Source organism: Canis lupus, chromosome 12, assembly GCF_011100685.1.
Source record: "Canis lupus familiaris isolate Mischka breed German Shepherd chromosome 12, alternate assembly UU_Cfam_GSD_1.0, whole genome shotgun sequence".
NCBI lineage: Eukaryota > Metazoa > Chordata > Mammalia > Carnivora > Canidae > Canis > Canis lupus.
In genome coordinates, this window is record NC_049233.1 from 44,151,391 (window position 1) to 44,171,208 (window position 19,818).

Here is a 19,818-nt window from a genome sequence, read left to right on the forward strand (position 1 = left end):
GTATTGCCCTGATACCAAAGCCAGACAAAGACATTAGAAGACTATAGACCAATATCCTTTGTGAACACTGTTGCAAAAATTCTTGACAAAATACTAGCATACCAAAGCTAGCAGGATGTTGGAAAAATTATTATACTTCGTCTCATGACCAAGTGAGATTTATCTCAGAAATGTAAGGTTGGCTCAATGTAATAATACATCATAATGTAAGAAATCCCGACATAATCATGTCGTTAGATGCAGAAAAAGCATTCAACAAAATCCAACACCCATTCAGGACAAAACGAACAAACACCACTCAACATACTAAAAATATAAGGGAAACTCCTCAACCTGAATAAGGGTATCTGCAAAGAACACATGGCTATCATACTTAATGCTGAATGACTAAAAGCTTTCTCCTTAAGAATAAGATAAAATGTATTGGAAGTTCTAGTTGTGGCAATCAGGTAAGAAAGAAAGAACATCTAGAAAGAAAAAAAGAAAGTAAACAATCTCTATTTGTAGATGGCATTACCTTACATACAGAAAATCCTTAGGAATCTATATACAAAATAAACCATCAGAACTAATAAACAAGTTCAGCAAAGTTACATGATACAACATCAATATACAAAACTCAGTGATCACTGTACACTCAATGAATAATCAAAAAATACAATTACCAAGACAACTCATTTACAGTAGTGTTAAAAATAAAGAACTTAGAAATAAAATTAAGAAAATAAATACAAGACTGGGGGCACCTGGCTGGCTCAGTTGGAAGAGTGTGAGACTCTGGATGTCAATCAAGGTTGTGGGCTTGAGCCCATGCTGGATATAGATTACTAAAAAAATAAAATTAAATTAAAAAAAAAAAGGACAAAGGACAAGACTTGTTGAAACACTGCCAAACAATTTGTTGAAGCACTGTTGAAATAAAAAAACTTAAATAGACATGTCCAAGGATTAGAAAACTTAATATTAAAGTGGTAAATATTTCCTAATGGCTTTATAGATTTAGTGCAACCCCTTTCAAAATTTCAACTTTTGGAAAAATGGACAGTCAGAACTTAAAACTTTCATGGAAATGCAAGAGATCCAAAATAGCCAAAACAATCTTGGAAAAGAAGAATAAATTTGGAGGACTCATACTTCCTGGATTCAAAACTTACTACAAAGCTGTATCGAAACATGATAGTACTGGCATAAAGACAGACATAGAAATCAATACAACAGAATAAAGAGTCTGGAAATAAATTCTTATATCTATGGTTAACTGATTTGTGACAAGGATGCCAAGATCAATAAATGAACATTTTTTTAAATAAATGGTTTTGGGAAAACTGGATTTCCACATGCAAAATAATGAATCTGGACCCCTATGTCACACCATACATGAAAATAAGTCTAAAATAGTGAGAGAGCTAATGTTAGAGATGAAACTGTACAACTCTTGGAAAGAAATGTAAGTGTCAATCTTCGAGACCGTGGATTTAGTTTCTTAAATATGATACTATGAGCACAAACAACAAAAGCAAAAATAGATAAGTTGGGGTTTATCAAAATTTATCAAATTTATCAAAAGACACTCTATCAAGAAAATAAAAAGACAACTCAGAGAATGTAAGAAAATATTTGCAAGTCATATATTTAATAAGGATCTAGTATCCAGAATACATATATATCTCTTAGAACTCACAATAAAAAGCCAACCCAATCATAAAATGGGTAAAGGATGTGAAGACATCTCAAAAAAAAAAAAAAAAAAAAAAAAAAGATATACCAGTGGCCAAGAAGCACATGCAAAAATGCTCAACATCATTTGTCAATCCAAAAATGAAACCTTACATATTGCTGTTGGGAATGTAAAATGAAGTAGCTGCTGTGGGAAAGTTTGGCAGGTCCTCAAAAAGCTCAACAGAGTTAGGCATGAGCCAGCAATTCTTTTCCTAGGTATATGCCCAAGAGAACTGAGGATATACATTCACATAAAAACTTCTAGACAAATAATACAAGTATTTTTCATCACAGCCAAAAAGTGGAAATGACACAATTGCCTATCAGTTGATGAGTTTGGCATATCTAAAACATGGATTATTCATCCATAAAGAGGAATGAAGTACTGATACATACCACAACTTGGATGACCCTTGAAAATGTGCTAAGTGAAAGAAGCCAGTCACAAACCTCTCCATATTATAGGAGTCTGATGATATGGAATACCCAGAATAGACAAATCTATAGAAACAGGGTAAATTATTAGATGCCCGGGGATAGGGAGATGAGGAAACTGGAAAGTGACTGTTTCTTTTTGGGGTGATGGAGATACTCTGGAATTAGATAATAGTGATTTTTTTTAACAGTGTAAATATACTGAAAATCATTAAACGGTACACTTTAAAATTGTGAAGATGGTAGATACAATGTTTATGCAAATTTTACCTATAAAATTAAAAAAAGAAAATACTGAAGTGTAGCAGAATATGCCATCCCTAAGTATGCCTCTCTGGCAAAATATTATTTTGAGAAACAGCAGATGCAGGAGAAGCTCTGAAAACAGAGTAGAAGTTAAACTTCTGTTAAGGGGCATTTATATTACAAAGGAAATCTCCATTCGTAAGGGTCTCTCCCACTGTACCAGGAAGAGAAGGTTGACTACATCACAAGAGGATTATACCAATGGAGAAGACGCTGCCTGAAATCTACACAACAAATCTTACCTCTAGATTACCCTGCTTTTCCTGGTAACTTCCCCCAGACTGGCCACTGAACAGCTTGCTTCCTCTTGTCTGCAGCTGCAGATGGTGTTGAAGCCAATGGCTTAGATGACCTTGGGGAGTTACTCGTTTTTCCCTGGGCATCTCCTCTATACATGAGGTATACATGTTAATAAACTTCTGTTTTTCTCTTGCTAACCTGTCTTTTATTACAGGAGTCTCAGCCAAGAATTCAGAAAGTGAGAGGGAAAGTTATTTTTCCTCCCCTATACTACAGGTATTATATTCATTCAACTGAATTCAACTGAATTCATTCAACTGAATGTTTCATCTCTGTAGGCATATAAAGGTTGGTTGTTTTTTAGGGAAAGAACTGTGGATTCTGAGGTCTCTTGTCAAATGCATGTATTTCTGAATTGCTAGTACCTTCCCAGTTTGTGTGATGAAAACTTAAAGAGGTCTGTTTGCATACGAAAATAGGTAGAAGTAGCCCTGGAAACACAGGGCTCTTGATGGCTATGAAGACAGAACCCTGCCAGCAGACATATTTCAAGTGCTCAAGTCCTGTTAAGATTTTTAGATCTAATTTGAGCTCTGTACTCTTGACAAATTTTAAAGCTGCACCTCCAAGCAGCAACTGTGAGAAATTTGAAACAAACTGGGAGGAGTAACCTTAGCTCTTGTCTATCAGTAGAAACTTTAAAAGTCAATAGAAGGATGCTCACTCTCCCATCTGCCCTTTCATCTCCTATTTGAAAGAAGTTTGCAGATTACCAGGAAATACGGAAACACTGCTTTGCTGCTTCTGAGGCATAAGTTTTATTTTAGTCGTCCCTCTTCTTTTTCTTGAATATTCTTAGAAAAAGAGACTCAAACATGTTTTAAGTAATAGGAAAGTGGAAGAGATGTTTTATGAAAGAACTGACTGGAGGGAAGAAGCCAGAGACCTTCTTACATAATAAACCGGAATAATCTCTTAAATTAAAAGCAAAGCCAGAGTTTTGTAAAAAAAAAGAACTTCACAGGAAATGGGATAAATAAAGGGCAGTGAATTTACATAGGCTGCATCTAAGACTGAGAGTTGATACAGATAAAATAACTCTGCATTTGACCGCCTTTATATTGTCGCCTATAATGTCAAGGAAAATAAAAGAAACAGAACTACCCGGTAACTCTGCCCTCCTGATAAATTATTTCTGTTGTTCTAGTTTCTCTTTCCACAGAAAAGATACTTTATGCGAAAGCATGCTGTCTTTTACTTTCTGGAGTTGTTGTTAATTACTAACAACTTAAGGTCTTCTTCATAAATAAAAATAAGGAGTTTCAGAGTTTTAAAAACAATGAGAATATGAATCTCTTTCTCAGTGATGGTGCTTGCCCATCAGATAATTAGTAGCCCTGTTGTCCTGAAGAAGCAAAACAGCTGTTAATTAAGTATTTGATGAATTCTTAACCTTGTATGGTTAAAGTCTTGATCTCAGGAGACGCGTAGACCAAGGAAGGTTTCCAACTTAAAATTGTATCCAACTTAAAATTTTCCAACTTTAATATATATATATGTGTGTATATATATATATATATATATATATATTTTTTTTAGAGAGAGAGAGAGAGAGAAAGAGGAGGGAGGACAGAGTGAGAAGGAGAGACTCTTAAGCAGGCTCCACTCCCAGTGAGGAGGCCAACGTGGGGTGATAAGAGGAACACATGGCGCTTCTTTAATTTTGCATAAAAGAGAATAGAAAAATTAGTTCTTTTAATTTGGTAATGATAATATAAACTGTGAGATTTAATGTCAACATGTGGTTTTCATAGATTTATAAGATCGGTTCTAAAGAAGCTTTTTCTCTTTTCTTTCTCTCTCTCTCCTTTCTTTCTTTCTTTCTTTCTTTCTTTCTTTCTTTCTTTCTTTCTTTCTTTCTTTCTTTCTTTCTTTCTTCTTCTTCTTCTTCTTCTTCTTCTTCATTCCTCCCTCCCTCTTCTCTCTTTCTTCCTCCCTCTTTCTCTTCTTTCTTTCTTTCTTTCTTTCTTTCTTTCTTTCATTCATTCATTCATTCATTTTATTTATTTATCCATGAGACAGAGAGAGAGAGAGAGAAAGAGAGAGAGAGAGAGAGAGAGAGAGAGAGAGGCAGACACAGGCAGAGGGAGAAGCAAGCTCCATGCAGGAAGTCTGATGTGGGACTCAATCCCAGGACTCCAGGATCATGCCCTGGGCTGAAGGCAGGCACCAAACCGCTGAGCCACCCAGGGATCCCCTCTTTCTTTCTTTAGGGATCCTATTACATTTATTGAATCTCTCTCCCTCTATCCCCAACAAAGGTTTCTGTTTCTGAGAATGGAGTGTGGCTCCCTAAGACAGACAACTATCTGCTTATGGTCCCAGGATCTATCTGGGCTACCAGCTACAAGTAAACGATTGAGGTCCAGTGTAATAATTATATGCTCCCTTTCACTCTCAAAATGAGTTCTAGCTTGGACAATATATGGTCGGCATAGGTCAGTTTAAGAGAGATATAGTTTTCTACAAAGTATCCTTTGTAAAATTAAAACGGAACTCCTTATTTTATAGCTAAATATGGTCCTCTTAAACACTGCTTTAAAATAATGCAAAGAAATATTTAAAGAGATAAATACCTAGATAAGATAGGCGATTTTCTCATTGTTATTTGTTAGAAATTACTCCTTAAAATTAAGATCTTTCAGACTTTGAGCTCACCAAAGGCAGAGAATATTAGTCCTTAAATCTCCCTCTTTCTTACTAACAACATGGGGTTGGATGGGGAGACTACAGGTTTTGAGAACAGGTTTTGAGAACTTAAGACTGAGCACAAAATGTTTTTTCTTATAGAAACTGTGGTATAAATTGTAATTTGATTAATACTGCTAGTATTGTTTAGCAGTAAATTTTAGTTCAGAAGGCCTTTTTCTGATTGGCTTAAACATTTTATTTATAAAACTGTAATAAAACTGTTTATATATAAAAATATTACTATTTATCAGGTTATTTAAAAGAAAACATGTTTTAAATTCTAAAATTCAAGCATTCAAATTAATTTATGGATCATAATTATTTTTAATCGCATCTATAATGTTTATATTCTAATTCATATTAATTCACTACCATTCATGTTTATTTGGCTGGGGTTGGTGGGTGATGGTTAGGAATTAATTCAGGCAACAAGGAGAGGATGGCTTCAAGAGAGCCTTAGAGGAGACTGTGGTTTAGACAGTTGGAGGGAGTAAGGTGAAAAATCACAAATAAGCTTGGAAAACAGTGATGACCACGTTTTTGCAAAAAGTGGGGCACATACAAAAAAAAAAAAAAAAAAAAAAAAAACCAGTAAATTTTCCTATCCTGGAAATGTCCTTTTTAAAAAAAAAAAATTTTTTATTTATTTATTCATGAGAGACACAGAGAGAGAGGGAGAGACATGGGCAGAGAGAGAAGCAGGCTCCATGCAGGGAGCCCGATGTGGGACTTGATCCCAGAATTCCAGGATCACTCCCTGGGCCGAAGGCAGATGCCCAACCTTTGAGCCACCCAGGCATCCCTGAAAATGTCCTTTTTGTGGTAGCAAATCTCACAAAATAATTAGTCTTTATTATCAGTGATAGGCTCTTTCACAGAGTGAATGATGGTATTAGTTGAGATATAATACACAAAAATGAAATCTATTTAATTTTTATAGAAAAGATGGTGTTGGTAGTTTCAATTTAAAAAAATGATAAGCAGAAGTGGACTTTAAAATCAAAGTCCACTTACACAATAGCAAACTGCCCAATCTTTCTGATTAGAAAAAATGTTTTCCCTACTTATTAAGACAATCAGATAACTTGGACAAGAAATGAGATAAAAACATAGGTAATGATCAGTGATGGTCAAGACTTTTGAAAAGTTGTTTCTATGTGCAAATACAGAATTGATATATAAAGAAGCATAAATACCATTTTAAAACAATGAAAATAAAGAATAGGTCACAATCTTTATTAAAACAGAAAGTCAATGAAAATTGCATTTTGATAAATATTGTATCTTGCTCAGGTTCCTTTCATGTGGGTGACAAAATACGTCAGTAGCAAAATTAAAGCACGCTCTGTTCTATATACTTAGAAACTGGCAAACTTGCCCTGGCTGGCCCTTGGTAGCTACATACCAAAGGTGCACTTGGTGGGACACTTGCTGACCAGGTTGCGGGGGCTACTTTCGGCTGCCAGTTGGCTCCACCAGTCAACTTTTTCTCTCCTGCATTCCACTGAAGATCTCCCCTAAAATCAAGCATGCAAAAACAAAGACAAGTATTAACACACTAATAAGAAAAGAGTGTGTGTGGCTCATTAGATACTTTAATGTGGGGCTAGAAGCAGTCTGAGTTGTTAAGAGAATAGGCTAAAAATTATAAAAGTCTCATCATATTGTATTTAAGAAAGTGTAAAAGCATTTGGAAAAAAATCATTTAGAGTTTGGATCTCAATGGTAACAGGAATTTCCTATCACTTCCAATGAAAGAATGTGCCGCAAAATTCAACTGAATTAGTCACTGGTTATTAAAAATTCCAAACAGTGTATCATAAATACTGTAAACCTATACTTTGTCAAATATCTCTATTTTGTTTCACTCATAATGACACTTCTAAGCATGAGAGGGCCCATCAGAAGGTTTTACATCATGACTATAACCTGCCTTACAGTGACTGTAAGATACATCTGTTGTAAAATGCATCCCAATTTTAGAAATGTTAAAATGTGCATCTAAAAAAAGGGCACATTGTTGATGATTCTTACTATCCTTCCTTGAAGCTGATCCTCCATGGGAGACTTTTTAAAAGCTAGGAATAGTGTAATGATTCTAGAATTTAAATCTATTAAAGCACTCAAACCATAATTCCCAAGTAGTTCTAGCTATAACTTAGTGACAGTCTTGGAGACTGAAATAGATTGCCCCTTTTCATTGCAGAGTCAACAGTTTGAAGGTTCCAGTAGAATAACAACAAAAACAAAAATCCAGAATGTAATAAAAACCAATTTTGAAACTGCTTAGCCTGAGAGTGAGTTATTACTCCAATGAGTTTACTAGTCTCAAATAAATGTAAATACACTGTCATGAGGAAACTAGATAGTTTCAAAAACACTTACTTTTTGGATGTGGTACCAGAAATTCCAAGATCTATAAAAGGATAAAAGAAAACAGAATTCAAACCTCTATACTCAGCTTAAATGATATGACATTTAAGAGATCAAAGAGTCAGAGGCCTAGAAAAAGTCCATATTTTGCCTAAGAATGACTGTATTCAATTTTACAAAGGAGAAACTATGTTAGGAAACACGTTCAGAAATCCTAACATTTTCTTTTACTTCACGTTATACTTAAGGATCACATTTTAATGTCAACTGGTGTCTAGGAAAGAGTAAACATAACAGACTTGAGACTGTTCTCTTAGAAAGGCCTATGTGCCTGACATCTGAGAACCTCGCTTAATAAACTGTTCTCTATACTGAGATAATACTTTTCCTAATGATAAGGGTGGCTTACTCTGTCTAAACTGTTTGTACAAACAATGTGGTTCATGTTGAACACCTGCTTTTTTCCTTCTGCGAGACTGAAATTCTGGGACACATTAGGCACAGACTGCCTACATGATCAGCATTCAAAAAAATCCCTGGGTGTGGAGTCTCTACAGGGCAGAAACATCACACGTGTTGCTGCATTTCCTTATGCTCTTCCCCTCATGGGAAGGGGAGAGCATAAAGAAGTCGGTATGTGGATTCTTCTTAACTTGGCCCATGTCTTTCTCCCTGATGATTCAGCTGTGTGTCCTTACTATGTTGCTGTAATAAATCTTAGGTGTGAGTATAACTATGTGCTGAGTCTTCTGGGTCCTAGTGAATCTCTGAATGGGAAGGTGGTCTTGGGGACTCCTGACACAACTGGCTTACTCATTCTACTTTAATCTCAATTCATTTAATACTTCAGTAAGTATTTGTTGAACCTTTACAGATGTCAGGCAATGTTCCAAGCACTTGGGATATATTAGTGAAGAAAACAAAGAACTGATTCCTAGATAAATTTGCATTCTAATAGGGTGAGCTAGATGGTAAAACAACAAAATAATAAAGTAAATTATGTAAGTCACTAGAAGGTAATAAGAAAGCCCATAGGAAAAAGCAAAGGAAGAGCAAGGTATGGGGGTTCTGGTTGAGTAGGATGAGGGTGAGAGGCAGCATTAAACAGGACACTCGAGAAGGCCTCATGAAGAAGGTATGATTTGCGCAAAGCTGGACAGAGATGGGGGAAGAGCATTTTAGATTAGTCACCTGGTATACTCTCTGCCTACGGGTACGTTAGATGAAATTGCCGAACTGCTTTCCACAGTTACATTTTCACCAGCAATGTTAGAGAATTTCAATTTCTCCACATTCTCATCAATGCTGGTTGTCTTTTCCAATTATACCCATCCTCATAGGTGAGAAGTGATATCTCATGCGGTTTTGATACCCATTTCCCAGATGACTGCTGTAGAGTATCTTCATGTGCATACTGGCCACAGCTATATTATTTGGAGAAATGTCTATCTAAATCATCTATTTTAAAATTGGGTTATTGTCTTTTCATTATTGAGTTGTATTCATTCTCTATTTATTCTGGGTATAAGTTCCTTAACAGATATATGTTCTACAAATACCTTCTCCCATTCTGTGGGTTCTCATTTTCTAGATAGTGTAATTTGTAGCACAAAACTTTTAAATTTCAATGTAGTTCTATTTATCTATTTTTATCTATTGTTGCTTGTGCTTTGTACAGATTATAAGATTATTACTCACACCTAAGATTTGGTGTCATATCTAAGAACATTACCCAATCCAAGGTCATGAAGATTTATTTACTAATACATTTTCTTCTTAGAGTTTTAAAGTTTGGGCTCCTACATTTAGTTCTCATCCACTGTAAATTAATTATTTTGGAGTAGGTAAGATATGTAACTCCACCCTTTTGCATGTGGATATCTAATAGCTGTCCCGGCACCATTTGTTGAAAAGACAACTCTTTTCCCATTGAACAATCTTGGCATTTTCGATGATAATCAATTGACCACAGAAGTATAAGTTTATTTCTAGACTATCATTCTATTCCATTGAGATATATGCCCACCCCTATGCAGCAGTACCACTTATCTTAATTACTATAGCTTTGTATTAAGTTTTAAAATGACTAAGTGTGAATCTTCCAAGGTTATTCTTTTATTTAGAATTTTGGCTATTCTGGCCTCCTTGTATTTCTACATGAATTTTAGGTTCAGCCTGTCATTTTCTGTAAAAAAGCAAACTAGAATATTGGTAGGGAGTACTTAATTTTTTTTCAGTTTTGTAAGATATTTTAAATATTTTATTTATTATATTATTATTTTTATTTATTTATTTATTTATTTATTTTTTAGGAAATATATTATTATTATTTTTAGAGAGAGAAAATGCTTTCTCTCTCTAAATGAAGTGGTGGGGAGAAGTGGTAGGGAGAAGGGGAGGGAGAATCCTAAGGAGGCTCCATGCCCAGTGTGGAGCCTGACATTGGGCTTGATCCCATGACCCTGAAGTCATGACCTGAGCTGAAATCAAGAGTCAGACACTTAACTGAGCTACCCAGGCACCCTGGGAAATATTTTAATTAAAAAAAATGTTTACCTATAGTAAAAATCAGTGGTTTTTTTGGGGGGTGTAGGTTTTTACATTTCTATAAATTTTGATAAATACATGAACTAATGTAATCATTACTATAATCAGGACACAGAGCAATTTAATTACTCAAAAATATTCTCTCTTGCTACTTTTTACAATAAAAAATACACTCTTGGCAGCTAGAGGTATAAATCCTTTATTTCTGAAGGAGAATCTGGATGATACACTGTAGTGCCAGCAAAAGCAGTTACCACTGCCAACTATCCTTCAGTGACATGAAATTTTAGAGTAGGAAGAAATACTCAAGTAACCTCTCCATGGGTGTCATCAAAGTATTTTCATGGATGCCCAGATCAGGGACAATGAATAGGAAACAAAAATATATCCGTTGGATAATGCATAGGAAAAAAAAAAAGTCTCTATAAAGGACCTTCTAAAGCCTTGAGAAAAGTCAAAGGTATCTGCAATGGTGAACCCAGTCACCTTAATGAAAAATCAGATTCAGAGTTAAAAGAAAAGATCAGTCTTTATACCAGCTGCCCTCATCTCTTAGGACTCTCTCCTTCACTTGTCCATCTCCAGTCTTTGGTCTCCTTGTTGTTCCTTAAATATGCCAGGCAGTTTTCTGTCCCAGTGCTTTTGCACTGACTACCTCCCCTTTGCAAGCAAATATTCTCCTTCAGATATCCATGTCGTTCATTTCTTTCCTTCAAATCTTTGCTCAAATTGTACCTTCTCAGTGAGACCTGCTCTAACTCCCACTCTGCAGCATTCCCATTCCTCCTTGCTTGGTCTGTTTCTTCCTCCATAATGCTTATGACCTAGCATACAATAGAACTTATTTGTAAATATTTATTTCTCCCCTTCCTGAGCACCATAAGAACAGAAATTTATACCTGTTTTGTTTGCTGATTTATCTTTAGAGCCTGGAAGAGTGCTTGGTACTCAATAAATATTTGTTCAGTGAGTAACTTAAATTCACATGGACATTCATCTGTCAATATTAATTTAAATATTTTTTTAAAGACTTTATTTATTTATTCATGAGAGACACAGATGCTCAACTGCTGAGCCACCCAGTGTCTCCCAATTGTCAATATTTAAACATTTAAGTTACCCTATGTTCTTATTTCCAAGTGAAATGAAAAATCAAGTACTTACTATACATAATGTACTTGGTTTCATACTTGAATATGCTCTCTAATTATAACTTTAGTAATTTAGATTAAAAATGGCATAGGTACTACATGTGAGACAATGAATGGCACCGCAACTGTTTATCTTCCAAGGAACTGTACTGGGTAACGCACTAAGAATTTCCATCTACTCCTTGATATACTTAACCATTAGTGAATCCAGAAAAAAAGTACATATATAAAAAAGATAGAGAAAAAATTCACATATGACACAGTAAAAAACAAACAAAAACTGTATTACTCACTGCCTACTAAGCTGGCAAGAGATGAGTCAAGGTCACTCCCAAGGGCTTTGCTTGCTGCCATTGCTGGACTAGGTGGAACCATTGAAATGGGTGCAGGCTGCCCGGCTGGTGCCATGGTTGGCATCAGTAGATCGCCTAAACCATCAAACACTGGAAATCAAATAGACCAGGTTCAGAATGATTGAAAAATAAAAAGGCCATATGCAAAATTAAAGGGAAATTATCTTCTGAAAAACTATAAAACAAGTGAATATACAATCTTACAAAGGAAGGCATGGAATCACACTTTTTATTACTCTAACACCAAGAAGAACATTTCAACATATGTCTACTCATAAAGTACAGAAATACTAGTCAACATAAACAAAGATGAGAAAAAAATCTGTGTAATGTACAAGAAAGAGCACAGATTTTGCAGTTGGCATTAGGCTCAAATTTAGTTGCATGCTTCACTAGCTGTGTGATTTTGAGAAAGTGACTATCTGAGCTTTAGTTTCCTCATCTGTAAATGTGGAGGGTACTGCTATCACATAGTTTTGTTGTGAAGATTAAATTAGATAATAGTATGTCTTTATAATAATGATTGCTCTATATAGGGACTCAGTTAAGTGGTAGCCACTGATACTCTTATTAAACACAATCACTAAAATACTTTATTGAAAATGATAGTAATTAACAGCAAAGTCTAAATAATTTACTCTCAAATCCTACAATGCTTATCTTTTTTTCCCTCTACAATGCTTATCTTTAAAACAATTCTTTCATGAGAAAAGAAGGCTGGATCCCCTAGTTTCCTAAGAAGTTAGTGTTAGAATAAAACCTGATCTAATGGGCAGTACTTAGTAGTAAGTATCTGAAAAACAGCTGACCATATTTTAGAAGTAAAAGTTTTGATCCTCCCTCTCATTATAAGCAGTAATTTTTGGTTCTAATTTTAAAGGAATGTTTAGAGGAAAAACTATTTTAACTATTAGGAATCATGCTATTATTGATGGTTCCTGGTCACTATGTAACCAATTACCACTTGTTTAGTTCCTAAAATACAGAAAGACCATTCAAAATATAGACTCAGAGGATTTGCATGAATTGTTGCTAATACTTATGTCAAAATTTTTGTGGTTAATTTTCCTTTAAAAAGTATGAATATTTACCATCAGCACTACTGTACAATAATTCTAAAGTGGAAAAAGGATAGCATTCAACTAGGCACTGGCAAGAGAAGCAACTAAATTGTCAGGCAGGGGTATATTTAGGGTGTTTTCTGAAACACATTTAATTGCCAAAAACTCACCAATTGAAAATTTGTAGTAAGGACCCAGCATGGGAAGAGTAGAATGGAAGAAAATACAAACAAAATGACAGCAGGATGAAAGATTAAAGGCAGGCAGAGAATACTAGTTGTGTCCCAACTTCATAAAACCGAGGGCCATGCAAGCTTCAGAGGGTGTAAGCAATGGCAGTGGGAGTGTCCACACATTCAGATACTGCATAAAGTGTTTGTTTTCCCTTAACCATCTCTAAACCACGTGCATGTAAGCTCATGCAAACAGATGGTGTGTGTGTTGTTAGATTTCTGCTAAAAATTGAAACAGAAACACAGAAAAGGATTACAGGTTATCCTTAAATCTTCCAAAATGTACTGAAAATATATACTTAAAATACAGAATAAGAGATTCATTAAAGTTTTAAAACCAGGTCGTCACTCAATATCTGCTTATAAGTTTCCTGATATCATACTAACCTTAGGTGGGCTATTTTACAATCAGAATAAATGAAAAGAACATTTGAAAATCACTGCCTCACCTGATGGATCAAAGGAGCTGCTGCTAGAAGTTGAAGGCGTTGTTCCAAAAGCTGCCTCAAAATTGGGCTGTAGCAGGTTATTCTGAGCTGGAGTCACTGGTGATGGAGAAGGGGCCATAAAAGAACCCCCAAATCCTGAGGAAAAAAACAGTCCCAGAAAAATATAAATGGAAATAACTAAAGGTAGTTAAAGGCCAGAAAAACAGACAGGAAGAGTCATAGGAGACTGAATCAATATAGATAGACGAGAAGTCAGTAAAACCTGGGAAATTAGTTTTTAAAAAGTTTTTCATGTATCTTGGTATCTATCATATATTTTTTAAAGATTTTCATTTATTTTTTAAATTCAAGTACAACATTCAATATTACACTAGGGTTTCAGGGGTACCATATAGTGAATCAACAATTCTATACATTAGTCAGTGCTCATCATAAGTACTCTTTAATCCCTATCACCTATTTCACAACCCCTCCCCTCCGAACCTCCTCTCTGGGAACTGCCAGTTTTGTCATGTATTAATGAGACTAAAGTTAATTAGAAATAAGATAGCACTTAAGAATATATACCCTTGTTAAGAGAACCTGTGGCAACCAAACCTATTATTACAACAGAACTACATAAAACTTAAAAAAATCTCAGGAGGGTTAAAACTGAGATAATCCTATTATATTAAAATTTTGTTTCTTCAAGTCACAATACCAAGTAAGCTAGAAAATGCTTAGTTGTACGCATTGGCTCAGTATAATAAAAAAAATCAGACAAATATGCAGGAACTCTGCCACCAAATCCTCCTTAATATCTTTCCTACATGTTCTAGTCCCACTGCTGCTAAATTTGGGCTCCTTCACATTAGCTCTCAGGATTTATAAACAGCCACCCAGAGGGGCTTCCTGCCTCTACCCTGGACCTCCCCCAATCTAATCTCTGCTGTGCAACTAGACTGATGGATGGATGGAAAACACTGATAAAGTTACTTGTCTAAAGTCCTTTACTACCATAACTTTCAGATTCATATAATGCAGATTCCTTTGCATAGCAATCAAGCTCTTTTGTCTCTGTCCCCCTCTCCCTCCCTAACACCTCATGAGGAGTCAGATGCCCACTCCAGGAGGGCCTCTTGGACTGATACTGTCACCCACAGCTATGCCACCCCTGACTCCAAGTATGCTTGAGTTACATGCTCTGCCTCTGTGTCCTCCGTATTGGATACATCTCTCCATCTCATTCCCATCACATGTCTTTATTTCCATCCGCAAGCTCCCACTCTGGGGATGGCTTTTTGGTGTCAGGAACTGTGTCTTCTGTTTTTCACCAATATTCAGCACAATGCCTAAGACATGGAATTACTCTTTACTGCATACAGACACTTCTGAATATAAAAGGTACAGAGGAATCAAAGGCCACTGTAAGGTAACCAGACTTCAAATTATTTACCTTTTGAAGGCTGGAAGCAAGTAATTTCTCTCAAACATCAGATAGAAGCAGAAACAAAGTTCACTCTGTACTGCTTCTGTACAAAACAAGCAACCAGTGAAGGCAGTGGTTTCTTAATAAGACACTGAAAGATATTCTATTATCAAAGAATTTATTTCCAAAGTCTCTTCTATATTGTTTGGGTATAAATATTCCTTCTAATCTAGTCACATCTCCTCTTTTTTACAAACTTCTTGCAAAAACAAAGAATGCTTTAAAAAATCCTTAAATTTCATTCTATAGAACTAGTTTGTAATTTGGAAAATGACTTCCACTGAAATTCTCCGGCTATTTTCTAAAGCAGGCAATAACAGTCGTATTACTCCCAGACATTGATAATGGCACAAGTTTAGGCTTTTCTTGCATATGTATTAAAAATGCAATTTGAAAACTGTTATCTAATAGAGGATGGTCTTTAAAGCTCCTAGTGGCTACCTGAACTGATTTTAGTATTTTAGTGACATAGGCATTATGTAAATTTCCTAAATGAACAAAAGACATTCTCTAGATCTTTAAGAACTAATACTATGAAGCAAAGATAGGCTAGAAGTAATTATTTCTGTGGATGAGATTGGTTTTAAGGAGATTGATGGTTATGCTGATGCTGACTTCTTGGAAACATCACACACCTCAAGTTCGAATATGGCTGTGCTTACTTGAGGTAATTTTTCTGTGGTGTGGTTCTCTTTGTAATAGGTGAATGTGCAAACAACTGTTCTTGACTCTCGGTTTCTTAAAACTGGACCAAGAAGAGACAATTTATTCTACAACTGCAGCATATTAGTGTTGGAAAAAGCCTTTTGATCATCTGTTTAAAGCCTGTCTTTCTGCGAGTGGAAGAAAGGATGCCACCCAAGATTCAGTAGTAGAAAAAGAAAAATGAGCATTTACACTAGGCTCATCTGCTTAGTGCTACTGAGTTTCATGAGATAAGTAGATCACATTCATAGGTGAATAATGAAAAAAAATTAATGACTTCTCTAAGAAAGTGAAGGGTAAAAGCCAACACTGGCATGAGGCTCACTAAATACCAGCAGGGTTACTATTCTAAGCATTTTTTTTTTTTTTAGATTGAACCATATGAACCATATGGATCGCTAATAAATATTTAATCATTTTGGTCCTACAAAAACAGGTTTATTTGTTCAAACCAAAACATACATTAGCTCATTTAATCCTCACAACAAATCTGTGAAGTTTCACAGAAGAAGACACTGAGGCCAGAGAAGTTAAGTAATCTGCCTAAGGTCAAATAACAGCAAATAAAAGCCAGGATTCCACACAGGAATCATCCAGAGGTTGGGCTCTTTACCACATTACTCATGGCCTCTTTTCCATAGTGGGGAGTAACTCCAGGGTTATACTCTTTCCTGCAGGATTATGAACTTGAGAGAGATCTAGAAAGATAAGACTTTTCCCCATTAAATTCAGTTCTTATGAAGTAGGTGCCCTTATAAATCTGAACTACTTAAAAAGCTATAAAGTGATATAAGATAACCAACTGATTATATCAAAGAAAAAAAATCTGCTATATTCTAAATGAAGGGTTAAACAGGAAAATTATAGATATTAACAAGGGAAACTCCTTCTGTTAAGTGAAAAGTTTTAGAGCCCTGGAATAGACGTAACAAGAAAACCCAAATCACTAATCTTTCTATATGGTTCTAAATTATATTAAGAAAGATATTCTATGGAGTTGAAGGTAACAATCATAGGCTTCCAGATATCCTGCAGGCATATTTGGACTGTCTTACGCTATAACTGAATCTCCATCTCTCTTCAAGTGCTCAACCATCTACAGACACACTCTTTTGTCACAGATAGTTGATCTTATGAATCTATCTTTCTAAAGGGAACAGCCTACACACTTAAGGACGTTCTATTAACAGACATATCAAAACTGACAGTCACAGTTGATATATCACTTGGGTCAGGAGAGTGAAATTTTAAACCTACTGGTAGATACACACTCCCACATACCACCCCCACACTCAAATATGTTAAAGATGATGTCATCTCACTTACCCTGTAATATAGTCAGCTGTTAACAAATTCCATTTTCTAAGATCAATCTGAGATAGTCAATATTTCTAGGAATAATAGCCTTTGTCTGACGTGTTTCAGACAGCTTCCCCCACCCCCTTAGAGTATGAAATAGTTGGTTCTCTGTACATCTTCCCATTCAGTGGATATTATGTTATTAACTCCACCCTGAACATTTTTATATTTTAAATCAGTTCAAAGACCTCTTTGGTTCTGCTAAAAAGTCATGGTTAACAGAGAATGCAAAACTACAAAGGGTCTCATAAGACTGGCCCATATTATTCTCTGCCTTTGGAATTAAAGATAGGATGTGGCACATTCCTACACTAGTACAAATTTATGGTGCGGTCACTCTAGAATTGTGTCTATTATGGATGAACATGGTTTTCCTGCTTGCTGTCAACCTGAGAAGTCAGGCATAAAACATCTAATCTCCCTTAAGAATCCATTTTTACATCTGTCATCCAGTAATCTATATATTTCAGACATCTAAGTTTTCAGGTGGTGTATCTTAAGAGGAATTTAAGAGCTTTATTGTTCACTGCATGAAACAATATTTCCTTTTATTTGATACAAACTTTCATGTTTCCAGTAAGACTATCCCAGATCTGGATAATATTTGCATCCTACCAATAATCTCAATGATTTGGAGATTCTTCAAGCCTGTTCTTATTGGTCAAAACAGCTGTCTTTTCTAGAATAGTCTCTAGTTTAACCACTTTGGATACACCAACAGAACTTGAAATTTTTACTTACAGGGTAGAAGATGACTCAGATGATATTTCATGCACAATTTAATTCTGGAATTGGTATTATTTGAAAGTTCTAGTGGTAAATTTGAATAAAGAAGAATAACCAGTTTTTATGAAAGATATGCCCAATTTAAAAGACTATCCATTTAGTCTTTGTTTTCTAGTTTTAAATTATATACAAATTTTTGGCAAAGCTTTCCTCCCCAATTTTGAGATGATTCTTAATTTTTGGTTTAAAATCTCTAAAAATCATTTTAAACATTTAATTATACTACTTATTTATTTATTTATTTATTTATTTATTTATTTATTTCCTTGTTACATATATGTAAATTTATTCCCTCAAAAAAAAGTTGGAGGAGCAAGAGCCCTTGTTCAGCAACCAATGCTACTTTTAGAGAGTACACTTTCCATTACAATATATGTGTATTATTTTTCTTTTATTCTCACAAAATAGTTTTATTGCTGAAAGTGAATAATAGAAGATTCTAAATACTCACAAAATACAACTTTTTCTCTTTTTTGGTTCAAATTCTTACTTTCAATCTGATATTTGTAGACTTATTATCTATGATTGGGTTCATTTATCCTAAAACAACAACAAAAAAAGTTCCTTTTTATTTCAACAGCTTGTGGACTTAACTGTTCTCTCCCCATAGATACACATACAAGTATAACTAACACATGTTAAGCTTCACTGTAAATTACCATAACACAGTGCCCCAAATATTTGTTCTACCATTGATATTCATTTAACATAAATGTCTGGGCAATTTGAAAACTCTGAAATAGCCAAGGTCAGCTAGATTAAATATACAAATGTGACTGGGGTTTTATACTGTGTACATTAGCAGGGTTTTTTTTTTTTTTTTTTGGCTAGGAAAGTTGCTTCTAGTTCATAGTATAATATTACATTAATATTCTATGATATTCTTTAATGAGAACATGGATTCTTGCTGTTTTGTTACCTGAACAAGTATGAGAAACATTTTTTCTATAAGCAAAACAGAAAAACTATAGAAAACAAGCCCAAACAATTAAGACCTAGAAAAATTAGAATTTAAAATCTCTTATATCAGGATATAAGGTAAAAGAATAGTAGGCCTCATGCCAGGTAAATCAGACTCAAATATGTACAAATTAAATTATAAGAATTGTTTGTAAAGCAAGCCAGACATTAAAACTCATTCCCACCTACTTACATTAAAAATTAATCTATTCAGATTTAAAAAAACAGAGAAAGAAGAAAAGATGCACGAAATACTTTCCCATCACTAAATAAGTCACAAGATGATGCAGTGGAAAAAATGGGACGTGTACAGTCAATAAAACCTATGTAAGTGACATGGTCACTTTCATCACTGATTTTTCCTTTTCTATCCGATTTTACTAAGATTTCAGGATGGACATTTTAAGATTGCTTTTGGTGAAGTGTTCTAACATGCACTTTTCATGTACTTTCCTTTTGAGATATCCTCATACACAGAGCTGTGCAGCTGAGACGGAGGTCCTTGATGCTGCATTTGGCAGTAGCTGATGAAACTTCCTGTTTGTTTCAGGTGTGTTTTAGACCCTATCTCACTTCCAGAATCAAATCTCTTGGCTCTGCCGCTGACTTCTGACTTTGAATTGGAAGAGAACATTGTTTTTTCCCACAGGCTTTGACCAGACTCTCTGCACCTACTTCCAGTGTTCCTGGCTCTAGGAAACAAAAGATCTCAGGTTTCAGCCCTGGAAGCACAAGGGGGTTAAATGGATTGAGGACAATGTGGCTCTGCAGTCTGGAGGTGCTTAACATGACGGACCAGGCTCCTGCCAGGCTCCTATCTGATAGTCTTACAACTCCTCATTAGGGTCTGTGGCAAGAAAGGAGGTAACCCCAAGAACGAAAGACTTCTTAGAACTCTCCGAAAAGCGAGAGCATTTGATTT

At 35.1% G+C, this 19,818-nt stretch overlaps 1 protein-coding gene across 1 annotated transcript in view; it reads right to left on the bottom strand.

Moving 5' to 3' along the window:
• Positions 1 to 19,818, bottom strand: part of SNAP91 (synaptosome associated protein 91) — a 138,326-nt gene that overhangs the window by 12,880 nt on the left and 105,628 nt on the right. Inside the window, 4 exon segments of the mRNA NM_001194957.1 lie at positions 6,857 to 6,968; positions 7,837 to 7,867; positions 11,816 to 11,965; positions 13,619 to 13,753. Of these exon segments, the coding sequence (NP_001181886.1) occupies positions 6,857 to 6,968; positions 7,837 to 7,867; positions 11,816 to 11,965; positions 13,619 to 13,753 (428 nt within the window).